This window comes from Ranitomeya imitator, chromosome 3, assembly GCF_032444005.1.
Source record: "Ranitomeya imitator isolate aRanImi1 chromosome 3, aRanImi1.pri, whole genome shotgun sequence".
NCBI classification, from domain to species: Eukaryota; Metazoa; Chordata; class Amphibia; order Anura; family Dendrobatidae; genus Ranitomeya; species Ranitomeya imitator.
This window is the reverse complement of record NC_091284.1, coordinates 553,680,853-553,697,583: the sequence shown is the minus strand read 5'-3', so window position 1 is coordinate 553,697,583 and position 16,731 is coordinate 553,680,853. Positions and strand designations below refer to the sequence as shown.

Genomic DNA, 16,731 nt, shown 5'->3' with positions numbered 1-16,731 from the left:
ATGTATCCGCAGCCTATGCAAGTCAAGAGATCATTTGGCTAAGACAACTGATGGATGATCTTGGTAAACCGTTATCTCAGCCAACGGTGATATATGAGGACAACCAAGGATGCATTAAACTTGCATGCAGTGAAAAGATCAGTGCTAGAACTAAGCACATCGAAGTCAGATGTCATCATCTATGTGATTTAATAGATCGTGGCATAATTCAATTTGTTTATTGTGAAACTGATAAAATGTTAGCTGATATTTTGACCAAGCCATTGCCATGACCTAGGTTCCAAGAATTGAGAACCACTATGGGACTGACAGAATAAGTAGTTGTTGAGTGGGGGGTGTTGGCCTAATGCATATTGAGCTGTATGTATTGCAACAACTATTGTTTGCTTAATATGATGTGATTTATATATCTGCATGCATATTGTTGACATGTCAACAAAGTTAAAAAAAATAAAAAGGGAGTCCTCGTTTACAGACAGGATGTTCCTCCTCCCCCTTCCCTGTGAGCACATTTCTTGTGTGTAGCTGAAGCAGAAGGACTCACAGCAGATCTCTCTCTCTCTCTCTCTCAGAAACCAGATTGATCCTGTTCTCATGTTGTAATGCTGGATATTCTTGATTCTTAATAAATGAACATTCTCTGTTGCTCATTGTGGACATCACGCTGATTAACCCGCTGCTAACATTAATTAAACAACTTTCCATTACAGAGACAAGCGCGGACCACTTCATACCACGAAATCCATGCCAAAAAACCTGTACATCAAGGGGATTAAAAGATACATTTTCAGTGTAAGACCGTTGGCTAGCCCTCTTCTGGGCCCGGAAGATAAAGGAATGCCCAACGATCCAAATAACTAGTGGACCTCAAAGAAAACCAACAATTAATAATCATATAAGTCATGTCGCACATACAATTTGAACCTTTTTGATTCCCATCTTCCCAATTTCTTTATCCCGGAATCTGACAGCCCAGCCCTAGCTGCTTCAGTGGCTGCTCCAATTCTAAAAGAATGCGATGTAATTCTCAGGTTCTCTTTGCCTAAAAAGCTCAAGCATTTCTTAAGAATAAAGTTAAATTGAATTACGGTAACTGGAGTGAGGTTAGCATGAACAAATAAAGGGCCCTGAACCCTGGGCCTAATAATTAACCACCTAGACAAGTTAACCACTGGGCAAATAATAGGGTCAAAGATAGATTGAATTTTCAGCCTGGCACCCCTGCCCATCTGATCTGTTTTGGATTTCCTTATAAATAGAACAATAAAAGAATCATGTATCTGGATATCTGCAATCATTAGCCCGGAGGGTTCAGATTTCTTAGCGGAAACCACTTCGCTAATGCGAAGTGCAGCAAAAAAGGAAAGTGAGAAAATTGAGCTAAACAAACAAGCTTCATCAGAATTCAAACAAACATGAATCAAACAAGAGCACAAATCCCTTAATAATGAAAGAGAAATAGGTTGTCTCGCATCAGGAAAAAAATTATTCTTTTAAAAGCTTTTCAAGAGCTGTTTCACCAGAAAAAGGCTAGTTAATGCGGTTTTGCCAGAAAGCTTTAAAAAGAACTAAACACCTGCAAAGCACTTAGCTATGGCGGAATAAGATAGACCTTTAGAGACCATAAATTCTGCAAAATTCAAAGCTGAGACAGGGTTAGCAGAATAAAAATCAAAACCATGTAAATTGCAAAAATTATTCTAATTATTCCATGCAGCCGAGTAATCGGCCCATGATCTTCCAAGGGATGATTCCAAGGGAATGTTCAATAAAATAGGCACTTAAATTTAAATTTTGTCCCAGACCGAAGTGGGTAAGAAGGTCACCTCTGTGTCCGCGTTGGGCACCTGTTGATAAAAATTCATCCACTGACGAGTACATAATGAATCAGCTACTACAACTAATTTGCTTTTACCCAAATTCGCCTTCAGCCAAATATTACAATTCAAGCATGTCAAAACTATTTGCCTTAAAATTTTCGCTGCCCATCCATTTTTTGACGATAAAGTATTAATGGAAAAAAAACCACCGCCTGATTAGTGGAAAATAATGAAATTCTAGAGTTCATCATAGACGAGCCCCATAAATCAAGCACCAGAAAAATAGAAAAAAGTTCCAAAACCGCAGAATTGAGAGTTATTTGCTTAAACACCCAGCTCTCGGGCCAAGGGACAGAGACCCAATGAGAATAAAATAGAATGCCGCAACCAGAATTAGCCTCCGTGGCGCAATCTGCAAATTTTATCGTCAGGGAGCCTGGATTCCATTTTCTGAGAATCGAGGGTAATACCCAAAAACTCATTGCATTTTGATGGACCAACCGTTTTTTTTCATGAGCGATTGGTACACCCAAATTGCTGCACAATTGAATAAAGCTGTTAAGAGTGTCACCACAAATTGAAGAACTGTCAGGACCAATAAAAAGAAAGTCATCCAAATAATGCAGGATACCTGAATGATTAGACTTAAATTGCAAAACCCAATGTAAAATAGAAGAAAAGCTTTCAAAATAAAAACAAGATAAAGAAAAACCCATTGGTAAGCATCTATCAAAAAAGAAACAACAATCAAAGTAAAAACCTAAAGAAATGAAACTGTCAGGGTGAACAGGAAGAAATCTAAAAGCAAATTTAATGTCTGATTTAGCCATTAACGCATTCCTGCGAAACTTCCTAAGTAAATCCACAGCATTATCGAATGACAAATAAGATACAGAGCATAAAGCCTTATCTACTTCGTCATTCAAAGATAGGCCAACCGGGTATGATAAGTGATGAATTAATCTAAAAGAACCAGAATCTTTCTTTGGAACAATACCTAAAGGAGATATGCGAAAATTAACAAACGAGGGGGATAAAAATGGGCCCAACACTCTACCTAACTCAATTTCATTAAAGATTTTATCCCTGGCGACATCCATGTGAACCTTTAAGGAGGGAAGATTGTCAACCAAAGTGCGGCCAACCCCTTTAAATTGAGGGATGAAAAAACCTTCATAAAATCCATTAAACAGAAGTTTACTGCTCTCCTTGTCTGGATATTTGTTTAACCAGGGGACCATGTTTTCAAAGATCACTGGAGTCTGAGCTTTTTGAATTAGGCTCTTCGATGGATGACTGCTGAGCTGCTTGCTTTTTAAAACATTTTCCCATAGGATGAGAGTTCCCGCAAAATGAACATTCGTGGTGGAATCTGCAGTTGCTGTTCCACTTCCAAAATGACTAATTGTAAGCGCAACAGACTCCCCTTTTATTGCTATTACTTGGAGGCTGTCTGCTAATGGTGTTCCTCTGCGGGAGCATCAAATTGATCCATAGGCCAATATCTTTGACCTCCCAATGTAACTCCGGGTGCACAGATAATTTGTGTCTAAAGGCTTCATCGTAATTCAGCCAGGCGTAGCCGCCGAAGTTACGGTAAGCCTCCAAAATTATGTCTAAGTGCTGAAACAATTTGCTGCAGAGATGGGGAGATTTTTCACCCAAAACTGCAGCAAAAATTGAAAAAGCTTGCACCCAGTTGTTAAAAGATTTAACATTACCCCATTTAGCATCTTCAACCTCAGCTTTATCGTCCTTCTTTTCGGACTTAATCAGCTGATCTTTACGTGGCAGTAAAGAAAAAATGTCGACATAATGATTATTCCACATCAGCTCTTTAATGGATGGGCTCAGATGGAATCCTAACGGAGATAGCTCACAAGTAAGAGCTTCTTTGAACGGATTAATAGGTGTAATGCTACCTAAAGAATTTTCCATGGGTGAAGTGTTGCGACAATGTAAATTGGAACGGGGGCCAACAGCTTCCCCTAATGCTTCCGCTAACACATTTTTAACTATATCTCTCAATTGAGTATGTGGGACAGACAGTGGCACACTTAAAGTCTCACCCCTTGATCTGATCGCTGGTCCTCCGGTCCTTCGCGCAGCCGGAGCTCAAGCCCTCCAAGTTGGGCAAGCTCGTGCGTACAGCTGCGGATAACGGCACGTCTTCGTCCTCTTAAGGCTGCGATGACTGCGGGTCCCGATGATGTTCCAATGTTCTGAGGAGCCGCTGCTGCCGCCGAGCTGCTTTGAGCCGAAATTACTGCAACGCTTTTACGGCTGCAATGACCGAAAGACCTCCCCGACGCAACAGCTGATGTGTCGGGCTGCGAGACTTCTGGGGAAGGCGCCGAGACTTCCTGTTCTCCTCTCTCATGTTGTGGCTGGATGTCACGGGAGACGCCGAAGGAGAGAAAGGCGTCTTCCGTCTCCTGGACCTCAACGAGGCAATGGGATTCAGCTGGGCCGGGACCTCCTGACACGGCGGCTGTGACTGCGGGCTCTGTTCCAGAGGATGGTTTTATAGCCAGGCAGTGCTTCAGCCAGTCGACTCCATCCTCGCCACTGGCTCTTGCTAGAAGCTGCTGAAGGAGGGACTCCATCCTCAGGGTAGGTCTCTTCTTGTTCCTTCAGCGCCGATGAAATGAATAAAATCCTCAGAGCAGCAGCTTTTATAATTCGAAAAAGACCGCCAAAAACACTAACCGCCAATGAAAACCATTGAAAGAGGCGCCAAAGCATCCAGTAAAAACCCGTCAAAACCAGAACTTCTAAAAATAGCTCACCTCAGCTAGACTCTTCCCTGACCTTTCTAATAGAAATGGCCAATAGAAAGCCCTATTAGGGTCTATGAGGCCATGAGACCCCCGCTATATTTTGTTGTCCCTCTGCGGGGGGGAGGGGGGGGGCTAGCAATGTCTGGTTTGCCTTCCTCACGTTTTGGAACCTATAGATATACAGTAGTTAAAAAAATTGTATGTAAAGCTGAAAACAAATTCAATTACAACTCTGATAACGACTACTTACACTCCGTCTTTCCTCCTCAGAAACTTGAGGCCGATGACCCTAGCAAGATTCATTTCCACTCAACTGCTCCTGCTGTTCCGCACTGGAAGGTACCTGTAAAGAACATACATGATTTACCACATGTGTAGTATTGCCAGTCAATACATACCAATCAGTATATCAAATGTGATTACATAATCCTTGTCATGTCCACTCACGGAAGCTTCACTGGAGAACATGTTGGAATAGCAGGCAGCAGTCAAGTGAAACACTAGAGAAAAGATCAGATAAGAAAAATTAAACTTGCTAAGAGCTAAACACAATGTAAGCAAAAAAAAAACCACAATGGACACCAATACATAAATTACAGGCAGTAGTCCAACAAGACAGCAGTCAGACAGCACAGAACAGGGACAGCATTACAGCACCAGGACTGCAGCCCCAGGAAGGCAGCCCCAGGATGGCAGCACCAGGATGGCAGCACCAGGAAGGCAGCACCAGGATGGCAGCACCAGGAAGGCAGCACCAGGACGGCAGCACCAGAACAGCAGCACCAGGAAGGCAGCACAAGGAAGGCAGCACCAGGAAAGCAGCACCAGGAAGGCAGCTCCAGGACGGCAGCACAAGCAAGACAGCAGCACAAGGAAGGCAGCACCAGGAAGACAGCTCCAGGATGGCAGCACAAGGAAGACAGCACCAGGACGGCAGCACCAGGATGGCAGCACCAGGAAGGCAGCACCAGCACGGCAGCACCAGAAAGGCAGCACCAGGAAGGCAGCACCAGGAAGACAGCACCAGGAAAGCAGCACTAGGAAGGAAGCAACAGGACGGTAGCAAAAGGCTGGCAGTCTGGGACCAGAGCACCAAACAATTCTACAAGGAACAGAAAAATAATTAGTACAGAGTACAGACTGCAAAGACAGACAGATATTTTCAAAGCTTCTATACTTACATCCAAAATCTTGAGAGTATTGAGAGTAATGAAATTGCTGTGTCCTCACCCCCTTTTATACCCCTTTGTTTTAGGCATGGCTGAAACCAGTTCCTGAACATGTCCTTGCATAACAATGAGTTCCCATAGACAGTAATGCGTTGTTTTGATGCACTCATCCGCAATCATCCGCATACACATGATCTCAGAATTATGTCATGCCTAGGTTCAGGCAGCTCATGAAAAGTATACACATCCAAAAAAGCGAAAAAAGCTATAGCCTTAAAATACAAACGTTTTATTTCAATCAATAGTTAAAAACAACACTTTAATAAGACAAAAGGATAAGAAGTTGCGAAGACACTGTGCAAACTATGTACGGACCAGCCTACGGATAAATGGCGCTCTTGGGCTTATGTGAAAAAAAGAGAACATATAGATATACAGAGAAAAAAGATAAATCTACAGTGGGAAAAAAGCCCTACCTACTGTTAATGTATCTGTACCTATATGGCTTAGATGAGGGTTGTAAAAAGGCCTGAATAAAGTTACGGCCGAGTGTGGTAACAATACTCACAGGAGTAAGATAAGTAGTGTGTAAGGTGCAAGTGCAGCTTAATAGGAAATCAAGGGGTTAAATTGACCAATCAAAAAAAGACCCAAGGGTTAAATCGCACAGTGGCGTAGGCACATTATCTCCGTTGGCGTGGACCGGTTCCCCAACGCGCGTTTCGTGTGCAGCTTTATCAAGGGGTCGTGTAACTTTATTCAGGCCTTTTTACAACCCTCATCTAAGCCATATAGGTACAGATACATTAACAGTAGGTAGGGCTTTTTTCCCACCGTAGATTTACCTTTTTTCACTGTATATCTATATGTTCTTTTTTTCACATAAGCCCAAGAGCGCCATTTATCCGTAGGCTGGTCCGTACATAGTTTGCACAGTGTCTTCACAACTTCTTATCCTTTTGTCTTATTAAAGTGTTGTTTTTAACTATTGATTGAAATAAAACGTTTGTATCCGCATACACATGATTGCACAATATTTGACGCCTCAAAAAATGCAACATGCTGCGTTCACCGCACACCACGAAATGACCCATGCGTATGCATCCGCATGTGAACGCATGCAAACGCGTGTCCCTGCGTACACCATGTTAAAGGGAACCTGTCACCCCATTTTTTGAGATTGAGCTATAAATACTGTTAAATAGGGCCTCCGCTGTGTGTTCCTATAGTGTATGTAGTGTACCCCGATTCCCCATGTATGCTGAGAAATAACTTACCAAAGTCGCCGTTTTCGCCTGTCAATCAGGCTGGTCAGGTCGGGAGGGCGTGGTGACATCTCTGGTTCTTCCTCAGCTTTACGTTGGTGGCGTAGTGGCGTAGTGGTGAAGACACAGCGCGCGATCTGCGCTGTCATCCCTTTCGTCAGTGGGGGCGGCCATCTTCCTGGGGCCGCGCGTGCGCAGATCGAGTGCTCTGCTGCACGGGGCTTCAGGAAAATGGCCGCGGGATGCCGCGCGTGCGCATTAGAGATCGCGGCGGCCATTTTCCCAAAGCCGAGATGCAAACTCGGCTTTGGGAAAATGGCCGCCGCGATCTCTAATGCGCACGCGCGGCATCCCGCGGCCATTTTCCTGAAGCCCCGTGCAGCAGAGCACTTGATCTGCGCACGCGCGGCCCCAGGAAGATGGCCGCCCCCACCGACGAAAGGGATGACAGCGCAGATCGCGCGCTGTGTCTTCACCACTACGCCACTACGCCACCAACGTAAAGCTGAGGAAGAACCAGCGATGTCACCACGCCCTCCCGACCTGACCAGCCTGATTGACAGGCGAAAACGGCGACTTTGGTAAGTTATTTCTCAGCATACATGGGGAATCGGGGTACACTACATACACTATAGGAACACACAGCGCAGGCCCTATTTAACAGTATTTATAGCTCAATCTCAAAAACGGGGTGACAGGTTCCCTTTAAAGATATGTTCGCATGACGCATGCGGATCTATGCGGATCATACACTGAGCACAGATACGCTAATGTGAAACCAGCCTAATTGATGCAAAAGGAGCCCCAACCAAGTATTGAATTCCTTTGCTGAATATATATTTCAGTAGGCCAACATTTCGGATTTTAAAATAATTTTTTTCAAGCTGGTGTTATAAAGTATTCTAATTTACTGAGATAATGACTTTTGGGTTTTCACTGGCTGTAAGCTATAATCATCAACATTAACAGAAATAAACACTTGAAATAGATCACTCTGTTTGTAATGACTCTATATAATATATGAGTTTCACTTTTTGGATTGAAGAACTGAAATAAATTAACTTTTTGATGATATTCTAATTTTGTGAGATGCACCTATACATTATACTTGGTTGGATCATACTGCTTGAAGGACTTGGGAGCTATCAGACTGTGTAATAAGGTTGAGAGGGCAACATATTGTGTGGGGGGAGCAAGGGCTGAAGAGCTGGGGAAGTATGATTTACTGCTTTTTACAAACTTTATTAAAGGCAGTCAGCTATATGGTTTTGATTACCGTAGGTGCTTCTGATAAGAATATGTCATAAGCCCCATTGTAACATGTATTATCAGTAGAAGTGAGTCAACATACTTAATTCTGCTCGATATAAAATTAATTGCAATATAAAATAATAATAAGTTATTAATATTAAACAGAATAAATTTCAGTTTACGGTTCGGCCCTCCATAACAGTCACAAACTCTCATGTGACAGCTCGAAAAAATTAACTGACCGCCTCTGCTCTAAAGGAACAAATCTAAACGAAAAAAAACAAACAATAATAAAAAAAGTTATAACATATATATATAAAACATATCAAGATTCAAATATTACCCCTATTTCTCAATTAAAAAATAAATAAATAAACATATTTGGTTTTGCTGCTTCTGCCCGGTCTATGAAAATATAAAATTAATTATCCCATTCAGAAAATGTGTAAAGAAAAAACCTAAAAAAATAAGCTGCTACTCTGCGGATACAATGCTGCCTACCAAGCCAAGTGGATAGTGTACAGGCTGACAGTGGAAGCCAACTTTGAGTAGTTTGTCATTTTACAGTGGCACCCATGCTCAAGTTACTAAGGGGGCCACGGGTCACTCTGCCACATGAGGGGAAAGCAAAATTACAAATCACAGTTTTGAGGACTAGTTACTGTGTTTTACAGTATTGATATATCAGTATAATAGAGTATAGCTGTATAATATGCATAAAAGTAAATATTACTTACCATTTTAAATTTTCCCTTCTGGTTCAGGAGCGATGATATGGAAAACACTGTTACAGTGCTTGTGGCTAGAGCAAAAAAAGTACTGTAGATAGCATTTCTTAACTGGTACTGATTCACCAGCATTAAAGAATTATAAGATGGCCAGAACATCCATAGGAAGAGAGTTCCTGCAGAATATAGAAAAGAATATTTGACAAAGCAATATAATGACGAATAGAACCAGTCATTGCAGCATCGCAGAGAAATAGTTTTTTTCTCAGTAGTTTAATCAACTTCTTATACACCTAGGCCCATGGATCTCTGTAAGTCCAAATTTGTAATGACATCATATATTCACTTTTACTCAAAAGATGAGTACCGATGGGAAAAGTTGGGATGAAGAAGTAGAACAGTGGAAAATGTAAGAAATCAGGTGGTCAGATGAATGGGCTGCTTCATAAATTATACTGAAGCTATAGACATTACTTTTTTCATTTATTTCACTATTCTTCACTTATTTCATTAATTTATTTCACTATTTTTGATCTCTCTAGTGTTCTCTACATAGTCTATTGTCATTATTATTACCAAATATTATGTATGCTTATAATTCGAATAAGGGCTCGAGAAAAACGGACGAATGTAATCCGATAAAAAATCGGATTGCACTCGGACCAATGTTATTCAATGGGTGACATCTCATCTGCGATTTTTTTTCTCTGCTAAAATCGGACTGAGAAAAAAATAGCAACATGCTGCGATTTGCTGCGCATGTCAGACGAGACTCGCCAATGCAAGTCAATGGATGCAAGAAAAAAACGCACAGCACTCACACCATGCGAGTGCTGTGAGTTTTTTTATGCACCGTGTCCTTTGAAAAGCCTTTAATTCATGTGTGGTGTACAGTAAAATCAAACTGACAGGTTAGAATAGAATAGATAGAATAGAAATATACACATAGAATGCATATATACACATGTCAGCAGTAACACACACAGAGATATATATATATATATATATATATGTATTTATATTGAACTGAAAGATACAGTAGATGGAATAAAAGCCGGTAATTCATCTGTCAGCTTCTGTAAAATCACTGCAGGAGCCGACAGAATAGAAAAGATGGATTACATACAGTTAATACATAAAAAATAGGTAGATATATAGATGTCAGTGACAAATACAATTAGTACAGTGTGTGTGCAAATTACTGGACATGTATTTAATTAATGAATGTTTATTTATTGGAAAAAAACAGTAGAGAGAAAGCCAGCGACTGGGAGCAGATATTTATAGCATGGGAAGGGGGTAATATTCATGGAGCTTCCCAGGCTATTAATATCAGCTCAAACCAAAAGAGGAGAATAGAGGAGTATATAGGTTAAAACAGTAATATTTTATTTTATTAACAATGCATCAAACAGTGTGCATACAATGTACAAAATTCAGTAAAGTGCATAAGGATAGCAAAAGAGTGGGCATCCCCCAGTGTAAGTAGCCAATTTTATCAATACATATGATGGCAGAGAGCTGCTATTAGTAAAATATTTGTGCTAGTGAATAAACATCACCGCAAGAGCCCGTTAGGTATAGAAAGCAGCGTTTACCAGTAATGAGAAGGCAACAAACCCTTTTTTTCCTGGATCCAACCAGGTGTTTGTTGCCTTCTATGGGGTCTTCTATGGGGTGTTCTATACTGTAGAGGCCTTTCGGGGTGCATTAAACTATATATAGTCTGCCTGTGATGGTATATTATATTATACTAGATTGTGGCCCGATTCTAACGCATCGGGTATTCTAGAATATGCATGTCCCCGTAGTATATGGACAATGATGATTCCAGAATTCGCGGCAGACTGTGCCCGTCGCTGATTGGTCAAGGCAACCTTTATGACATCATCGTCGCCATGGCAACCATTATGACATCTACGTCGATACTGTGCTCGTTGCTGATTGGTCGAGGCCTGGCGGCCTCGATCAATCAGACGCGGGATGTCTACGTCCTTTATGACATCATCATCGCTGTGCCCGTCGCTGATTGGTCAAGGCCTGGCGGCCTCGACCAATCAGAGACGCGGGATTTCCAGGACAGACAGACGGAAAAACCCTTAGACAATTATATATATAGATAGAGTTTGACTATGGGGAGTGCATTATGCTATATAGAGTCTGCCTACAGGGAGTACATTATATTACATAGAGTGGGCCTATTGGGGTGCATAATACTATATAGAGGCTACTTATGGGAAGTGCATTATACTATATGGAGGCCTATGGGTGTGTATTATAGTATATGGAGGCCTATGAGGAATGCATTATACTATATAGAGTCAGTCTATGGGGAGTGCATAATATTCTATAGAGGCCTATGGGAAATGCATTATAGTATAGAGGCCTATGGGGGTGCATTATACCATATTTATGCATATAGGGAGTACATTTCACTATATATGCATATGGGGTGAATTATACTATATAGAATCTGCCTAAGAGGGTGCATTATACCATATAGGGTCTTCCTATAGGGAGTGCATTATACTGTATATAGTCTGCCTGTGGGGGTCATTATCTATATATATAATTGTCTAAGGGTTTTTCCGTCTGTCTGTCTTTCTGTCTGTCTGTCTTTCTGTCTGTCTGTCTGTCCTGGAAATCCCACATCTCTGGCCCTGGCGGCCTCGACCAATCAGAGACGGGCACAGTATCGACGTAGAAATCCCGCGCCTCTGATTGGTCGAGGCCGCCAGGCCTCGACCAATCAGCGACAGGCACAGTGACGATGATGTCATAAAGGACGTATCGACGAATCAGCGACGGGCACAGTATCGACGTAGAAATCCCGCGCCTCTGATCAATCAGAGACGGGCACAGCGACGATGATGTCATAATGGTTGCCATGGCAACGATGATGTCATAAAGGTTGCCTCGACCAATCAGCGACGGGCACAGTCTGCCGCGAATTCTGGAATCATCATTGTCCATATACTACGGGGACATGCATATTCTAGAATACCCGATGCGTTAGAATCGGGCCACAGTCTAGTACTATATAAAGGCCAATGGAGAGTGAATTATACTGTATAGAGTTTGCCTATAGGGAGTGCATTATACTATATAGAGTCTGCCTATGGTGCTGCATTATGCTATATAGTCTGTCTATGGGGAGGTCATTATACTATATAGAGTGTGCCTATGTGGAGTGCATTATACTATATAGAGTCTGCCTATGGTAAGTGCATTATACTGTATAGAGGCCTGTGGAGAGTACTTTCTACTCTATATATAGAAGAGCATTATACTATATGAAGGCCCATGAGTAGTGCATTATACTATATGGAGGCCTAGGCGGAGTGTATTATACTATATAGAGTCCCCTAGGGAGTACATTATACAATATTGAGGGTTATCTGGTACATTATATTATATGGAAGCTATTTAAGGGATCATCATACAGAGTGGGCATAACAGTAATGGGGGCAATGTTGCAGTGTGGGAGATAATGTGGGGTCTTTGTACATTGTGGGGGCCATCAAAGAGTGTTGGAGCCATCAAACTGTGTAGAGAGGAGTTATGCAGGGAGGAGACTTGGGACATTATTAAATGTTAAGTGGGCACTTATTGTTACAGGAGAACTCAGGCTATTGTGACAGTCAAAGGGTCACACAGAGGACATTATTACTTTCTAGGTGTCAAAATGTGGGCATTGTTTTCTAGGGCACTTGCCAACGGCATTACTATATTCTAGAGGCTTGTTTTACCATTTAGAGGGCACACAGTACTACACAGTGGGTGCAGTAATAGGAACACATACGGCATCAGCGGCTCAGTATTAGGGTATCAGCAGGATGAGTAGTTTGTGCAGTTGGGAATAGATGGGAACAGTGCAGGAAATGTGAACAATGCGTCTTTGTAATCTCTGGAGCTGAGTTGTGGCTGGAGAAGTTGTCGTCTCTGTCTAGCCAGATAGAAAAGACAGGAAAAATGAATGACTCCACCAAAATAACGTCACCTGTAAGTCACTATCAATAACTGTACTGTCATCTATTACATGCAGGGCTGGTACAGTTTGAACGCTGAGGACTGGCATTATCAATTCCTTGGATATCTTTTTGTATCCCTTTACTGTTTTATACAGTTCAAGTACCTTTCCCCGTAGATCCCTTGACCATTCTTTTGCTTTCCCCATGATTCACAATCCAGGAATGTCCGTGGCTGGATGAAGGATGCAAGAGCCTGTCTGGATCCCAGAACCTCACTCAGCTTATATGCGCACACACTCACACTGATTACAAGCAAACAGGTCACAGCTGAGAATGTTACCATTAGTAGCCATACAAACAAATTTGTGTAAAGTTCTGTGCATATTATCAGGCCAAAATCACCAGGGTATGTGAACTTTTGATCAGGGTCAATTGGATGTTTTGGATTGTCATTATAATTTAAAAAGGAGAAAACACAGTAGTTTGACAATAAATGGCTTCACCCAACCACTAACCGTGAGTAGAGAAAAAGTTTTGGTGTTATCATTCATACTCCCTGAAAAAAGGCCAAGAAAGCAAAAATTCTGCCAGAGTATGTAAACTTTTGAGCTCAACTGTAGTTGTAATCAGCGTTACTTGGTTATGGCCCACTCAGAAGTTTTGCCCCTCCTGGAACAAAACCTTAGCTACGCCTCTGCTATGTACTTGAAGTGATCAGACGATTGCAGCTTCAAGTCCTCTAAGGGAACTATTGAATTCCATATATCAAAATATAAAATAATTTCATCTGACCAATAAAAAACGTTATGAGAAAAATAATTGAAACGCCAGAATTATGGGTTTTTTTTGCCACCGCAATATTGCAATAAAATGCAATAAGAGGTGATCAAAACATTGTATCTACCCCAACATGGTATCATTAAAAATGTCTGCTCAGGGCGCAAAAAAAATTAGCCCTCACACAGCCTAATATCCCCAAAAATGAAAACGTTACGAGTCTAAAATTATGACAACACAAGAAAATGTGTTTTTTTTTATGCATTTCCGAATTTTTTTTCACCACTTAAAAAAAAACTATGCATGTTTGGTATCTGTGTACCCATACTGACCTGAAGAATCATATTGCCAGGTAAGTTTTACCACATAATGAACACGGTAAAAAAAATATCAATTGTGAAATTGCACTTTTTTGACATCTCAACGCACTTGGATTGTATCCCGCTTCCCAGTGCATCACATGAAAAAATGACTGGTGTCACTCAAAAGTACAAATTGTCTCTCAAAAAACAAGCCCTCACACAGCTATATTGGCGGAAAAAATAAAACAGTTATGGCTCTTTGAAGAAGGGGATGAAAAAGCGAAAATGAAAAAAAAGCTGAAAATGGTGACCGTGGGAAGCTATTAAGAGGTGCATGCTTCTTAATGTATCAGGAGCAAGTGGCGTGCTCCTCGTCACTAATCTTACTTCAGTCCAGGAGAGGAATAAGATTTTTAGGGTAAGGCACAGATCAACTCATCACAAATTAGATGAGCTGTGAAGTTTTGACTGGGAGAAACTGGCATATAAACGCGAACATTCACAAAGATTTTGCTCAACTCTGAAATGCACAAACATTTTAATTACATTTTCAACACAATTCTTGTGAAATTGCTATAATGAATCGGGGGCTATGAGTTTATGGTATGGCTATTACACATTCAGTAGCTTAAAGAGGTTTTCCCCGCTGCGGTCCGGTCCGATGGGCGTCGCGGTCCGGTCTGGGGCCTTCCATCTTCATCAGATGACGTCCTTTTCTTGTCTTCACGCTGCGGCTCCGGCGCAGGCGTACTTTATCTGCCCTGTTGAAGGCAGAGCAAAGTACTGCAGTGCGCAGGCGCTGGGCCTCTCTGACCTTTCCCGGCGCCTACGCACTGCAGTACTTTGCTCTGCCCTCAACAGGGCAGACAAAGTATGCCTGTGCCGGAGCTGCGGCGTGAAGACAAGAAGAGGACGTCATCGTAAGAAGATGGGCGGCCCCGGACTGGACCACCGCAGCGGGACAGAATGCTGTAGATAAGCCCCTGATGATGGTGGGCTTAGGTCACCTTCCATTTTGGGGTTGACAGGTTACCTTTAAACCTATTATGTTCATAAAAAATTACAATATAAGGTCAACAAACAAGATTGATTCATATTATTACAGAATTCATGAATACGCTATTTAAGAACCTGTGTATTAACACAGAAGAATGAATATTCTGAAAAAACAATTCCCCCCGGACACGAACAATAAAAACTATAAGAAATAATTTCAAGTATTATAGTACATTGAATTGTGGTTAGATGGTTTGCTGTCATTTTTTTAATCTTATTTTACTGTACCATGAAGTAATCTTCCATAGAGTAATTACAACTGATATAACACATCTTTATTTGATATTTTCGACTTTAATGAGACAGTAATTAAGTTCTCACCTACCCAAAATGGAAAATAATTCTGAGAATGGTGTCAATTTCTCATTCTCTTCACTGGCTTTTTTTCCAGTTAGAGGAAGTATCATTGTCCATGACACGGCAAGCCCAAAATATGCCCCAAAAATGTGGCCATGCATCATAGTAGTATGATTAGTCATCTGGAAAGTACAAAGCAAACATAAACTTAATGAATAAAATGAATTATGAACTATGAATGAGCTAGACTGCACAATATTAAAGAACAATCTAGATAAGATGTCTGCATGGTCAAAAACATGGAAGTATATAGTATTGCTAAATGTAGAATAACGTACTTAGGGCAGGGCAATCATGTTGCTGCATGTACATTAAATGGAAATATACTAGAGAGTGAGACTAAAGAACAGGACTTGGATATATTGGTTACAAGAAAGCTAAATAGAAGCACTTGGTATCAAGCAGCAGCCGCAAAAGCAATCAAGATTTTAGGGTGTATAGAAAGGATAACATCTTGTGATCACCGTGCAATTTTACCCCTCTATGAATCACATGTAAAGCCATATCTTTAACCCTTTCACCCCCGGAGCTTTTTCCGTTTTTTCATTTTCGTTTTTCACTCCCCTCCTTCCCAGAGCCATAACTTTTTTATTTTTCCGTCAATATGGCCATGTGAGGGCTTATTTTCTGCTGGACGAGATGTACTTTTGAACAATACCATTGGTTTTACCATGCCATGTAACAGAGAACGGGAAAAAAATTCCAAGTGTGATGAAATTGCAAAAAAAAGTGCAATCTCACACTTGTTTTTTGTTTGGCTTTTTTGCTAGGTTCACCAAATGCTAAAACTAACCTGCCATTATGATTCTCCAGGTCATTACGAGTTCATAGACACCTAACATGTCTAGGTTATTTTTTTTCTAAGTGGTGAAAAAAAAATTCCAAAGTTTGCTAAAAAAAAAAATGCACGATTTTCCGATACCCGTAGCATCTCCAATTTTCATGATCTGGGGTCAGGTGAGGGCTTATTTTTTGCGTGCCGAGCTGGCGTTTTTAATGATACCATTTTGGTGTAGATACGTTCTTTTGATCGCCCGTTATTGCATTTTAATGCAATGTCGCAGAGACCAATAAAACGTAATTTTGGCGTTTTGATTTTTTTCTCGCTACGCCATTTAGCAGTCAGGTTAATCCTTCGTTTTTATTGATAGATCGGGCGATTCTGATCGCGACGATACCAAATATGTGTATGTTAGATTTTTTTTTAATTGTTTTATTTTGATTGGGGCAAAAGGGGGGTGATTTGAACTTTTAT

The 16,731-nt window shown here is 41.2% G+C and overlaps 1 protein-coding gene across 1 annotated transcript in view; it reads right to left on the bottom strand.

Annotated features, from left to right (window-relative positions):
- The window catches only part of LOC138670505 (RH-like protein), a 188,180-nt gene that overhangs the window by 71,929 nt on the left and 99,520 nt on the right, over positions 1-16,731 (bottom strand). Inside the window, exons 4-5 of the mRNA XM_069757911.1 lie at positions 15,445-15,598; positions 9,023-9,189 (exon numbers count right to left, since the gene is read on the bottom strand). Of these exons, the coding sequence (XP_069614012.1) occupies positions 9,023-9,189; positions 15,445-15,598 (321 nt within the window). The remainder of the gene's footprint in view (positions 1-9,022; positions 9,190-15,444; positions 15,599-16,731) is intronic.